General features: G+C 30.5%; 1 protein-coding gene across 1 annotated transcript; it reads right to left on the bottom strand.

The window, feature by feature from the left end:
- Positions 1-9,348: 9,348 nt before the first annotated feature.
- Positions 9,349-13,685, bottom strand: LOC134682063 (potassium voltage-gated channel protein Shaw-like). The gene is made up of 2 exons (XM_063541664.1): positions 13,060-13,685; positions 9,349-10,257 (listed from the first exon to the last, which is right to left on the bottom strand). Exons 1-2 carry the CDS (start codon positions 13,513-13,515, stop codon positions 9,451-9,453), a joined length of 1,263 nt encoding a protein of 420 aa, XP_063397734.1. The 5' UTR covers positions 13,516-13,685; the 3' UTR covers positions 9,349-9,450.
- Between the last annotated feature and the right edge of the window lie 1,500 nt (positions 13,686-15,185).

Raw genomic sequence — 15,185 nt, 5'->3', positions numbered from 1 at the left:
TGTCTCTTTCCTTGCTATCGGTTTATGAATGTTGAAAATGAAATTCCTAATCAAACACTATCAGACTTTCTTTAAAATCTTTTTTTCCGATGCCCGAAAAATTTAAAGTTATAAAATCAGTGTAACCAGGTTTTTTTAAGCATTTTTTTTTAACCACATGCGACTTCGAACTTACATAAACAATGTTTTACTCAATGTTTGTGCAAAGTGCAATACATATGGTTTGTCTATTGGTCATACAGTCTGCAGAAGTTATATTCTCTCTACATTTCAATATTAAAATTCAAATCAATTTAAATAGCTGTGTATTCCATGTTGTTAGTAACAAACAAGAATATAAATAAATGTCGGTTCAAAAGCAATTATTTAATATTTCAACGTGTCTTATCGCCTTATCAAAATCTACATTTCCATTTTTATATTAAATATTGTGTTTTAATGCTATCTCTAAAGACTAAATGTTATATATGGTAATCCAGCACATCCCTACTTGACAGTCTTGTAAAACTAATCAATTGTCCGTTATATATTCCCATTAGCAACATCCAACAATATATCACATCCTGCCGATTATCAAATGAAACACATTTAGAAATCCGAAAAATCTGTTCAATCATTTTTTGATTGAAAGTTTGTATTTCATTTTTATAACTCTATATCAATATCTGACGTAAAACTGCTGAAAATTCCAATAAATTTTAATTTTTCTGGGAATTTCCTCGTGACAAAATGCTATAACATGTATATTTTACGCATGCTGTTTTGAAATTAATTAAAAAAAGAAATTAATAAAAGGAAAAGAACAAGTGTTATTTGGTAAATATTGACATAGTCATATTTACCTGGAAGATTAACATCAGATATGTTTATATCAATAGCTGATTTATCTTTTAAAATAGAGAGAGAGAGAGAGAGAGAGAGAGAGACATATCACTGAGAGATCACTGGTTCATGCGTATGACCTTAAACAATGAGCAAATTACCAAAACTTATAATTGTTGAAGTGCTGTTGAACCCCCAAACGACATAAAGCAAAGTCAAATATTCTAAGACACGAAACAATTTCAGCATTGTCATCTAAATATCTCATTATTTAGAAAATGGAGGCGGGAAATACAGGTTAATTAATCCAAATTCGAATTTAGGCTTATCAAAACATGGTTTAAAGCAGAAGTAACGAAAAAAGACAACTGTATACATAACACTAAAAAAATACTAAAATACATCAACTTAAAACAGCTGCAGAGGAACATGAAACATTCTACTGCAAGACACAGTCTGTTCTTTAACTGTTGAAAAAATCAGTAAGTCCAGATAAGCAGTGGTCTTACTTTGATTCACTGTCTATATGGTGCTACACTCAGTAGTTCATCATTGTCCGGTAGAGTAAAACAAATACCATTTAACTTTAATCAACTAACAAAATCAAAAGTTACTATAAACAGTCACTTTTTGTATGACGTCATCAAGAGGAAAGCAAGATATTAGAAATCCTAATCGAATTTTGACCAATGGAAAACCGATTTCAAACAAACCAAACATTGATTTAATAAAAATCATCACACACTCGTCTTGAAAAAAATAAATCGAGTTAAATTAGAAAAAATACCTTTCCAGCTACGTTACGTTCGATTATATATACTGTGTCGTTAAAACTTCAATCGAAATTCTAAATCCAATAATACAGCACCGAATTCAAACTGTGTTACAAGTATCAATACAATTTGTATTCTTCATCTATTTATGTCTTACATTACCGTGATTATAAAGTGAATAATAAAACGAATCTAAACCTAAAATTCATCTTCCCTGCATTCTTGAATATATTATATAAAAAAAACGAAAAATCAATCTTTTATCAATACATGTTTTTATTCTACACCTATATAGCTATTTATGTCTTATATTACCATGATTATAAAGTGTTACTTAAAACCAATCTAAACATATAAATCATATTCCCTGCATACGTGAATATATTGTATAAAAAAAAAACGAAAAATCAATCTTTTAATTGATATGGACATTTTATGTAAAATAAGTTTTAATAGAAATTTTTCACTTATTCTTACAACATTTGTATGAACTTCAAGATTATAAAAAACCGTTTTTTTCTAAAGTGAACATTGATTGGTTAAATATTTCTCAGTGTGTTTGAATTTGTTTGTCAGCTTTTTGGTCATGAATGTTTGTCTCTAATATTTAGTTAACTGTGCATTTGTATTCAGATATCGCAGATCAAATTTATTCGTTCAATGTTTAATCATACGTTTTTTTTATTGAGTTAAGTCTGCCAATTGATATTTTATCGTATGTTTTTCTATGTTGTGATGTTATGCTATTGTTTCAGAAAAAGGGAGAAGGTTGGAATCCATTAAAACGTTTAATCCCGCTGCAAATGTTTGCACCTGTCCTAAGTCAGCAATCTGATGTACAGTAGTTGTCGTTTGTTTATGTAATATATACGTGTTTCTCGTTTCTCGTTTTGTTTATATAGATTAGACCGTTGGTTTTCCCGTTTGAATGGTTTTACACTAGTAATTTTGGGGCCCTTTATAGCTTGTTGTTCGGTGTGAGCCAAGGCTCCGTGTTGAAGGCCGTACTTTAACCTATAATGGTTTACTTTTTAAATTGTTATTTGGATGGAGAGTTGTCTCATTGGCACTCACACCACATCTTCCTATATCTATATAAAAGTTAAAGAGTTAAAACAATTTTCAAAGTGTAGTTTTAAAATATAACTTAAATTTGACAAAAGCAAAATAATGGAACTGCGTTCTTTCCAAATTTCAATGTGTACCCCCATAGAGGTGTAATACCACCAAATCATGGTACGTTGCATCCGGTTGCATACGAAAGTAGGTCTAAAAAAATATTTCCTTGAATTTGACAGCTGTAGAAAATGAACCCTGCATTTCATTGCAGTTAAATTTTTCTGAGTCGTAAATATGTATGTTGGAAGTCTGAAAGCATCATTCTTTTTTTATTTGATGGTCTTATAAAATATTTTGGAACGTTAAGGTTACAAAGTTACCAAAGCAGGTAACCAGCAAATAACAGTGTAAAAATTGGGTTGTTTACTTCCGGTGTTGGTACGTACTTTCTTATATGCAATGAAATGTAGTGTGAAATTTTCACTGTATCACTGGAAAGGATTAAACCTTATACATGCAAAGTATTTCTTAGGTTGAAATAAAGGTAAATACTGTGTAATTAAAAAAAGACTTATAGGGAAAAATCAATGGTGGTATTACACCTAGAGAAGGATGAAAACCGTTACAGTTATATTACAGTTAACACTGCCAAATAGATTTAGTGCACAATTATTATAATTCGTTTTATATTTGTTATCTTTTGATTTTCTATTTACGCATTTATATGTGTTTCTTGAGAAAGTAATAAGAGACAAATAATAGTATTCAAAGCAGATAAAATATCAAGTATACTGACAATATAAATGATCAATTCTTTACAAGACTAAGAATTAGTTAGCCTCTGTCAATAAAGGTTCCATGGAAAAAATACAAGTTACAAACGAAATATTACGAGATATTTATAATATTGACATGTCTTTCTAATTGTGCATTTAACCGGAACTAAGATACTAGCTATGAGTTTACTATTTTTATAACTAAGCAATATATCAAGTTTAAACAAAAAAAATAAAAATGATTTTAACATAATGTAAAATTCATGTTCTAAATACCTACTTTTGTGTACAATAAACAAGGCCTACATTGATTATCGACTTTGTGTAGACAAAACCTGATTTAAACTACATGAAAACATGGAGTATCATCAATAGGAACGTAACTGTGTGTAGGTAAAGGGTGACTTTTTCTAACACAACACCGAGTTTAGGTAACTGAGAACAGGACATTAATTAGAGTACTGGAAAGCTCAATTATATGTTCAAATGTACACGGCGCTGGTTTTTTCACTTTCTTTCTTTTTTTTTTTAATTATCACGGCTCAAATTAACCCGATCGAAACAATTTTAATATCTCAAACACGTTTTTTTATATTTTATTTTCTGATTAAGATGACAAGTAAAATAAAACATATATTTTTTTCGTTTGCACTGTTTTTATTCATAGAAATCAAATTATTGTAAAGTACTCAATCCTCGACAAACCTTCTTTTATAATTCTGAAAAAGCATTGTATTAGTTCATTGTTCTATTTGAATCAATGTGTTATTTACATATTCACAGTGTGTCATAACAACTGAAGCATTCACTTATGCATCAAAGAGCTTTAACTTTATTAGCTTAAATAAACGTCATATGTTAGAACCAATTTATTTTTGTCAAGAGTATTTTTTTCAATGTCTCGATAAGGATGGAGGATTCAATGTTCAATATAAAAAAGAAAAATAAACTTTGTATATTTGAAATGATCATGATGATAAACTGATTCTTGAAATATTGAACAAATTTTTTTTCGATTTTTTTTCGGTTCATTTAACACTCTTCTCAAAAGTATATTTTACCAATTTAATAATATCTTCTTCCAATGAGGGTTTAAATGAACAATGTCTATTTGCACGATGAACGCATTAACTTAGTGAATTATTTAGAGCTAATTTTCTACATGAACGATTATATGGTTACATAGATATAGGAAGATGTGGTATGAGTGCCAATGAGACATATTATATTTGACATTATTAAACCTCAGTTATCATTTTCTATAGAAAATAAGTACACAATATTTTCACTATTTTTCAAATTACAAGCTTTGAACTATTGGACCGGTCAAAAATTCCCAACTTTTGGACCTGGGTAAAACTATTTGACCGCAAGCGTCATTATGTTTCGCGGAATTTTAAATGCAGCTACGCGATTGGGGGATTTTGAAACTAACGCGGGAATAACGACGTCGTGTTTTACCTATTGCATCTAGTATATGGTTGACGTATGTGCAAGACGTAGCCTAAGCATTTGAACATATCTATGAAGTAAACGTTATTGTTTGGTTTCTTCTCTTTAATATTACGATTGTTGATTATTTTATCACCGCAATTTATTGTCTGTTGTCTTTTCAATATATAATAAAAACTCTTATTGACTGGATATTCCTGGAATAGTAAGTCTATTGTTCCTCTGATACAACTATTGCCCTCGGCTACGCCTCGTGACAATAAACCTACTATTCCACTCATACCCAGTCAATAAGTATACATTGTTTATAATAACTAGGCTTACTGATGATATATTTGCTATCGTTGCATTGAATATAAAACATTAAGGGTTCGAATTTTTTGCCTTAAAAGTTTAAACTTTTTCGTTTTCGTTATAAATCAAGCATGTCCGTTTACACGAGTTTGATAAAATATATCATCATTTCCAGTTTCTTAACATTTTGAAGGTTCCAATATAATGATTTACAGAAAACCCAATTAACATATTAACATTGCAAATGACACGTATTACGTGAACTGCTGATCTGGTCCATTTTATTTCTTGGATATATATAACACATAAAAGATCTCAAACGCTGTATTTCGTTTTGTTTAATATATCTTTTACTCATTCTTAAAGCGCAACAATGTTTGTTATAAGATATCATTAAAACCCGTGGTATTCGAGGGCCAAAATATTGACAATACTGGCAATACTTGAAACCTAAATATACAATGGAAAATAAAGAGTTTGCCAATTGATCCAATAGTACTAATATAATATATTGGTTCATGTAAATCGATTTGAAGAAAATTCATCAAAGATCACGAAGATTTTATTGAGAAAAAAAGTTTAATATAATTGTATTTTTTAATCATGTTTTAATTTGAAATCGTTGTTAGAAAAAAATAATAGTATTAATTTGAGAATGGAAATGGGGAATATGTCAAAAAGACAACAACTCGAATAAAGAGCAGACACAAACCAGGGTACCAATGGGTCTTCAACACAGCGACAAAATTCCGCATCCAGAGGAGGTCTTTAGCTGGCCCCTAAATAAAATTGTGTACTAGTTCAGTTAAAATGGACGTCACAATAAACTCCAACACATATGAATTAACTTTATTTTAAAAAAAATACCAGACTTACTAAGCCCAGGCGCTTTTGACTATGGACGGGCGCAAAAATCCGGCGGGGTTAAACATGCTGTGTAAGAAAAAAATAATAGTTTTAAATTGAGAATGGAAATCGGGAATATGTCAAAAAGACAACAACTCGAATAAAGAGCAGACACAAACCAGGGTACCAATGGGTCTTCAACACAGCGAGAAAATTCCGCATCCAAAGGAGGTCTTTAGCTGGCCCTTAAATAAAATTGTGTACTAGTTCAGTTAAAATCGACGTCACACTAAACTCCAACACATATGAATTAACTTAAATTAGAAAAATACCAGACTTACAAAGCCCAGGCGCTCTTGACTATGGTCAGGCGCAAAAACCGGCGGGGTTAAACATGCTTTGTTAGATATCAACCGTCTTATTCTACTTCTAGCCAATGTAGGATACGCAATACGCACAGTAAAACTCAGATGTCAAAATAGGTAACAAAAGAAACTAATCAAAACGACAATGATACATAAATTAACCAATGACTACTAGCAGTTACTGACATGCCAGTTCCAACCCTCAATTAGATTGATTGAATCAGTAGGTCATCATCATATGAAAATACAATCCCTTCCGTTTGTGGTTTAGTATAATACCTTAAAATTAATATGGAACATAACCCGTATCAGGCCAACAACTGGTTTAAGAATAAATATGTTTATTTCCGATGCAAAGACATGAGTGAATCGATATTAATGTAATCCTTAATGACCTGACAACAGTATGCATATCACAAATCTTCCAAAAACACAAAAAATACATAAACAACGAACAAAAAACATTACGGGGATGTACTGTTTCAATACCTTGAAAAAGTTCACCATGCTGGGAAGAAAAATTGCGATTCTTTTATTAAACAACTTTTTTAGTGCAAATTATTGTTAAAGGAAGGTTCTTCGTAAAGTGTGAATTTTGCATGTCTAGTTGGGACTCAAATGTCCCTTTTTTTATATTTTTGGCAGACTTTTTCTTCGGTTTCCTGCATTTACATCTGACAATGTTAACATTAAAAAAAAACCAATTTAATAATTTATTGCGTCCGAAGCGCTTTTCTGAATTTACCTTCATCAAGAACGTTCAAAGCCAAATATTTGAAATCCGAAGATGTATAAGTACCGACACCGTTGAAGAGCTATATGTCAAAAATACTGAAATAAAAAGTTAAAAATAAAAAGTTATGAAATAATCAGGTGGGCTGTCGTAAATTCATGGGAGGTATACGTTGTTATTCTGTGCTTTACATGTTGTGATGTAGATTCTATTTTTATGATACCTCAGTTATCATTTTCTAAATAAAAAAAGAACACAATATTTACTATTTTTCAAATTGCACGCGTTGAAATATTCAACCGGTCAATAATTTCCTACTATTGGACCTCAATGAAACTATTTGACCGCAAGCGTCGTCATACATCGTGAAGTGTTAAATGCATCTACGGGATTGAAAGATATTGAAAACACAGCGTGAGATAAGGCGTCAACTTTTACCTATTGTATTAAGGGTTGACGTCAGTGCAAAACGTTACCTTAAAATCTAGAATATACTAGTATATGAAGTAATCGTTAAATATTATGGTTGTGTTCCGCTTTTTGTGTTACGATAGCTGATTTCGCCCCGACATGTATTGTCTTGAGTCTCTTTTGGTATGATTAAACACTCACTGACTAAATATTACTTAAATATTAAACCTCTTGTCCCCTCTCAAACTACAACTGCCCTCGGCTACGCATCAAGGCAATACATGCACCTTTGGGGACAATAATCTTACTGTTCCACTCATACCATATCAATAATCATAAATGTTATTATTTATGAATTTTTCTGAAAATATTCTTGTCTGTCTTTACTTCATTTCTGTCACGTAATTTTTAACATTTAACGTGTAGCATTTGGCATTCATTACATGCACCAGTGGGTTTTATTATCATTGTATAATCAGATTTCTTATTCTTATTTACAGTTCAGTGATAATTCATTACAATATATTGTTATCCTCTTCAATAAGATTGTACTGGTTAATTATAAATGTCAAATCAATCAATGCCATATTATTCAGCTGGTGCCCCGTTGCTATGTTTATACAGGTGCCCCAGTTGACCTCAGTTCCGGCTGACATTTGCTCCATGATCCGTGCTCCGAATTCCTGTAATTCAGCTCCAGTTGATTATTTTTTGTTTGTTTGGATCCATTTAACCATATTGTAATCAGGTTGTTTGAGTGGCATAAAAGGGAGAAATATCTGTAGATAGATACGTTATTGGTACAAGAGATGTGTACGTAAGAGATTTAAGATAATGCTACCGTATTTTTTAGCCTTAGATGTTGTAAATTGTGTAACTGTTACTTTGGAATTTGAATAATAAAGTATTGAACTGTTAATCGTTTTTGTGTTTATGTTCACTCGCAAGACTTCTTTCAGGCTACACCAGAATCCATTTATTAATTCATGTGACCAGGATTCCCTTAATCACGCTTCCAGTAGACTTCTAGGGTAACCCTGTTAAAGAGTATACTTGGCTTTTGTCGTCCGTGTACGAGTGAAAGACACGAATTGAAAATTAAACAACCAACAACACAACATAAACACACGGATACACACTTAAGTTTAGTTGTATAAACGGAACTTTTCGTCACAAACATTTCCGTATAGGCAGGAGGTTTTTCTAACCATAATAAAAGGTTCAACCAACCATTTTTTTTAAACTGCTCTGTATCGAGTCAGGAATATGAAGTTGTGATCATATTGTCCGTTTATATGAATGATGGCATTCGTTTTTTCATGCCGTTCAGTGTTTCTGTTGTTCCGTTGTTTTCTTCTTTTAGGGGATGTGTTTCTCTTGGATATAGTTTGTAACTATGATCTGTTTTTGCTTAATCGACTGACAACTATTGAACAGCACAATACTACTGTTTTTGCTTTTTTTGTTTTTTCATTCGCAACGCTCGAGAACGAATTATGAGGAAATCAAACAGATATAAAAATAAAATACTGAGCATTATAAAAAAATTGACAAGTTGGGTTGCTTGGAATAAAAATCAATAAATTTCTGTTAAAACCCTTACATAGTATATCATCTTTCATTTTCCTAAACAAAGCAACGTATGCACTGACAGCATTTCGTTGTTAGAATTTCTTTACTTTCATAATATTGATCATCTACAATGAAACAAGCTTAACTTAATAAACCCGCAGTAATCCCCTTTATAAATCTTATCAAGAAAATCTAAGTGTATTTTATATGTTTTATTTCATGAGATTGAAAAATTAGAAAAATAGTTGATATTTGGCTGATTTTATAAATTTTATATAACAACAAAACAATTTCTAAATTTAAACAAGCAAGAAGTTGAATCTGAAATACATTTTCAATATTCTGCTTCAGTACTTGATCGGAATCAAGTCTGTTTTGTCATTTTTACACAAGGTTCTCGTCTTCTGTTGATGAAAATGACATTGATGTTCACAATATCTTTTGTGTAAATCAGTGAAAGTATTGGCAACCACCGCTATGGGCATGCTCAACAGGAACACGCCAAAGGTTGCGCACACTGAAGCTAAAATCTGTCCACATTTTGTTTTTGGGTAAACATCCCCGTAGCCGATTGTTGTCATGGTGATAATTGCCCAATAAAAACTGCTAGTTGGGTCAGTGAAATCTCCATTCATTTCTAGAATGTGCATAGTGATTCCAAAAATAATGGATGAAATAAGCAAAATCAAGATAAGCAAACAAAGCATCTTTATACTTTGTTTTATTGACAGGAGCATTATTCGTAATCCTTCTATGAAACGCTCCAAACGGAAAAATCTGAATCCCTGTAAAATGACCAAACCATACGTAAAAGTGAATAATGCGTCATTCGAATCAGGAAATGCACCAACTATAAAATGTGCAAAACATCCGACTACGGATACAATATCCACAACGTTTAAAAAACTTCGGAAAAAATCGAATTTACATGGACTTGTTACAAAACGTAACGACGTTTCTAATGTGAAAATGACGTTGCATACGTGAGTTACAACGTCAATCCAATTATCGTGATCAGTAAGACGTTCTTTGGCATCTTCTTCTGACGTCACGTTTTTAATTTCCTTCTTGTTTTCTCTGGTAAGTTCGAACGATTGTATTACTGACACAATAATGGCTAGGCACACAACACTCAGGTAAAATAGCTGCCATACCTGAAAACATAATGTCAATTATACTCAGTTTTAGTTTGTTACTCCGGTTTTGTTTTTTGTCCATGGATTTATGAGTTTTGGACAGAGGTATACTACTGTTGCCTTTATACTGATAGAAATTATAAAATAAAAAATAAGACGATCGGGTAAAGTCATTTAGTAGACAAATACACAACCATTGAAACAATCTTAAATGTTGTTTTTTTTTTCAATTTCAAATAAATGTGTACTGAAGATATCAAGTAAAAATAAAAATTTTAAATTATTTACTTTAAATGACCTGCATGCATTTAATGACATTTAGATAAAAACGTTTCTAATCGTTGAATTAACAATGGAGCTAAAAAGTTTGAATGATAATATTTTTGCTATTTGTATATACTATTAATACTGTTGTATAACATATGTATATGCAATAATATAGTGGTTGTTTATCAGTTATCAAAAGAAATAATAATTAAAAAAATCATTTTCAAATTAAGTAATCTAAATCATAGAAAAACGTCGTAATGGTGTGCTGTGATTGACATATTATGTAATTTTCATATGGTGTCTTCAAATTTAGCGTCTTTATTGCATATTTCAACAATTTCGTACATTACAAATGATTAGAATAAAAAAATACATTTCAAATATTACTTCAAATACTTGACATTATAGCAATTTCTTTCTAAAACCATGATCGATATGAAACTCATAATGTTTAGCATTGGTGGAGATATAAAAGCTCAACTTGCAAGTAAAAAAAAAAAAAAATGAAAGATATCAAGTAAAAATAAAAATTTTAAATTATTTACTTTAAATGACCTGCATGCATTTAATGACATTTAGATAAAAACGTTTCTAATCGTTGAATTTACAATGGAGCTAAAAAGTTTGAATGATAATATTTTTGCTATTTGTATATACTATTAATACTGTTGTATAACATATGTATATGCAATAATATAGTGGTTGTTTATCAGTTATCAAAAGAAATAATAATTAAAAAAATCATTTTCAAATTAAGTAATCTAAATCATAGAAAAAACGTCGTAATGGTGTGCTGTGATTGACATATTATGTAATTTTCATATGGTGTCTTCAAATTTAGCGTCTTTATTGCATATTTCAACAATTTCGTACATTACAAATGATTAGAATAAAAAAATACATTTCAAATATTACTTCAAATACTTGACATTATAGCAATTTCTTTCTAAAACCATGATCGATATGAAACTCATAATTTTTAGCATTGGTGGAGATATAAAAGCTCAACTTGCAAGTAAAAAAAACCAAAATGAAACAAATTTGAATTAATGATGATTTATTTTTGTATGCAACATTGCATTATGTTGTTTTGTGTGTTTTGTGTGTGTGTGTTTTTTTTTTTTTTTTTTTTTTTATTTCACAACCGTTTTCTTATCAAATTGAAATCATTTCACCAGAAATATGCTTGCTTGTCTAGAGATTGTAACACAGTGATGACAATTGTAACCATATTTTGACTATTTTACCGAGTATGTACGGATCGGGTCATAAAAGTGAGAGGTTTCCCGCTATAAAACCATGTTCAATCCACCATTTTAAAATGCCTGTACCAAGTCAGAAATATGACATTTGTTGTCCCTTCATTTGATGTGTTTCATCCTTACATTTTTCCATTTGATTAGAGACTTTCCGTTTTTGAATTTTCCCCGGAGCTAAGTATTTTTGTGATTTTACTTTTTTTTAATTATAGGATATACCCAATAAGGAAGGTTTACTCGACATTAAAGTCATGTTTTTATGGAAATATCATAAACTTGATAATAGTTAATTTTCGTGTTTTTGCACATATTTCCTGCAAATTAATATTTGCTCAGATTTCTATTAAATTAATTTTTAAACAAGATTTGTTGACGTTACCTGCATGAACAGTTTTTAATATTTTTGAATATGAACATGAAGTGTTACTCAAAGAATTGAAAAATGGGAATTTGTTTTGATATCTTGATGATATTAGAGTTTAAATACAGTTATATCAACATTGTTCAAATTAAACATGTTAAGTAAAAAATTAGGAAAACTAAATTCGAAAGCGTCTTTTTTTTCAATTAAAATTTACGGAAAAGAAAATGACTGAAAAATGAATAATAGCAAAACACCAAGACCCACAGTATCGTGTGTTATTAATTGTACAATGAAAACTGAACATATTTTGAAAATATGTGTGTAGACAAAATCGGACTTTTGGTTTGTCGTTTGGCCGGTGCAGAAATTAGCACTTTATAAAGGTATCCTGAATGAATACTTGAAAAATTTCAAATAGTATTACATGTATTATTTAATAAAGTTTCCAGTTCCTGTTTTTCTTTCAAAATTCAAAAAGTGTAACATGCATATTTGGTAAAATTGCGTGATTTTCCTTGTTTTTCACCATATTTTATGTATATTTTAGATTGAAAAAGTATGAGCGCACCCAAGAAACAAGTTTATATTTGGTGTGAGCATGTCAATAGTAATAATAAAGCTTCTCTTAAATTATTTTGCTGTTTCTTGCCTGCGCAGGATTTTTCCATAACAAAAGTAAAGATATAAAACTGCATAAATCTATGTTTTTCATCATTTGTTAAAAATAGTACATATTATGACGTCAGTTTGACATCGTCAGGTAATAATCTCTATGTTTTTCTTTTAGATTTCTTGAACCTATTCATTTCTAAAAATTATGTGCCATTTTATAATTGATATCAAAGATTTATTTTTTGGGGCCAAATCGAAGCTTTAATCATGTTAATGTCCCTACTCCTATATAACCATGCTCCAATAAATACTTACTAATGCAAATGTTGATGACCTTGGATTTTCTAGCACATTCAATATTTTGCTTTTCACATTTGTAAGATAGCTTTTCGAACTGTACCGAAAACACTGTCTTTGAAAAAAATGTTTGTCAATAACATCGCAGGTTTTCAAGTCACTATCAACGGTATAGAAATATTTCCAACAACATGGGCCTAGATCAGTGGTTGATATTTCCCAAAATTCAAGCTCATCCCGGATTTGCTCGACGCAGATGTTAGAAAGAAAATGAAGTTTTCCAGTTCGATAATAGTCTAGTACCGATTGGAATATCAATGGATTCCTATCAAAGTAATACACTTCAGTAGTTTTATCAAAATGCTCGCAGGTTTCAGAGATGTTCGCCAACTTGGTGTCCGGGTACCGTTGAAGAGTGCTCCTTTTAGTTACAAACGTTTGTCCACCTACATTTATTATTACTTTTTCAAACATCCTTGAAACTTTTCCTCAGTTTGACTAATTGTATATATATATCTGAGTGTGTAATTAATGAAAGGAAATTATTCACACTTATTTTTTTCGATGTTCCCGTTTTGATAAATAAATTTCGTCCGAGAAAACTTTTCCTGTTAAAGACGAATATATAACCACATGCAACATCAGAATCGACAAACGCACAAATATCATCAAATGAAAATATCCGAGTCTCTCACATGATCTTCTCTTCTAATATATTATATTTTCTACTCATTTCAGTATCAAAATTACCATTAAATTTTAATATTTCGTTTCAAATGCTTTGTCATTGCAACATGATTTTACGAACGTTCATTTAAAATTGAATTACAACGCAATTATAATATGATATGAACTCTCTATGAAATCTCTTCGTCTAAATTAAATGTCCATTTTAATATCAATTATTCAACTGGTAGTGAAATGTTGTTTATAACTATTCAATAAACTACTTCTAGACAACCATGTATTTCTAATCATCTAGCGTCCTAAACATATTTCATCAAACAAAAAATATTTCATCAAACAATTTAAATCAATATGTATACCTGTTCTTTGTCTTGTATATCCTGTTGGCAATCAGTTAAAACAGTAATGATCATAAAATCGATTAAATCGTGTTTCAAATAAAAGAATATTTATCTTTTATTAGGTCTTTCCCCTTTTCTGTTGAAAGACCTATTGTTTTTCTTCTGATTATTTTTTTTCTTCTTCCGCCTAATTTAGTTCTTGAGATAAACATTTGTTTCGCAATATGTTGCTTGGATATTTGGTATATGATATCGAACAGTTTATGCGCTTTTGAAATTTACCCTGCGTAAACGAATACTTTTCTTTGTAGGAGTTATCTCCCCAAACACTGTTTTCCTTGTTAGCGCAACTCCTTCGCAACCGTAAAATATTATGACAAATTTATTTTACAAAATTGCTCGTTATATCCTTCGCATGATTTGTTCTATTTTGACTGAAGCGATATGAATGCTCCATATGAGAGTTATTTCCCCTTATGCATTTGATATAAGTGATTTGCATTTCTATCTTGTAAACCATAAGTGCTAGAGACCTAGGATCTTTTGATTTGAGGTCCTTGGGCCAAAAAAATGAAAATTAGGTCAAGGTCAAAGGTCAAAACATATTCTAATTTTTGAATTTGGCTAATTCTCTCTTATTTCCAGAAACTGTATAAAATAACAACAATTTTGTTTACCTAAATTGTTTGTTGCGACATGTCGTTACACGTATATTTTGATTGCAAGGGTACGTTGAACGTAAAAGGGAGTTTTCTCCACTCTTGTATTAAAAAATACATGCATGGTGATATAACTCATTTACCAACTATAAATAAGACCTATAGTCTTTTGATTTGAGGTCCTTGGTTTGTGGCCTTGAAATTGAGGTCAAGGTCATAGTTTAATAGGACGTTCTAGATTTTGACCTTCGCTTTAAATTCATATAAATACATCATAAAGCCATAGGAACTTACATTATTAACTGATTTTTCCTAAATCAATATCAAATAGATCTTTGCTAGTGGAAAGACCTTCAATTGTTCTCTGAACAATTGGTTTTTAATTGTAGTGGGATTTCATTTCCTTTACGTTAGTGTAGATTTGCAAGTCCATATCCTATTAGTTTTAGTTCCGATA

This window comes from Mytilus trossulus, chromosome 8 (assembly GCF_036588685.1).
Source record: "Mytilus trossulus isolate FHL-02 chromosome 8, PNRI_Mtr1.1.1.hap1, whole genome shotgun sequence".
Lineage (NCBI taxonomy): Eukaryota > Metazoa > Mollusca > Bivalvia > Mytilida > Mytilidae > Mytilus > Mytilus trossulus.
The sequence above is the reverse complement of the archived record's forward strand: the minus strand, read 5'-3'. Positions and strand labels throughout refer to the sequence as shown.

Bases quoted from the DNA above. Each gene is read 5' to 3' on its own strand.
- LOC134682063 (XM_063541664.1), bottom strand. From the start codon at position 13,515: ATGTTTGAAAAAGTAATAATAAATGTAGGTGGACAAACGTTTGTAACT. The intron at 10,258-13,059 runs GTAAGTATTTAT...TTATGTTTTCAG, and splicing joins GGTCATCAACATTTGCATTA to GTATGGCAGCTATTTTACCT.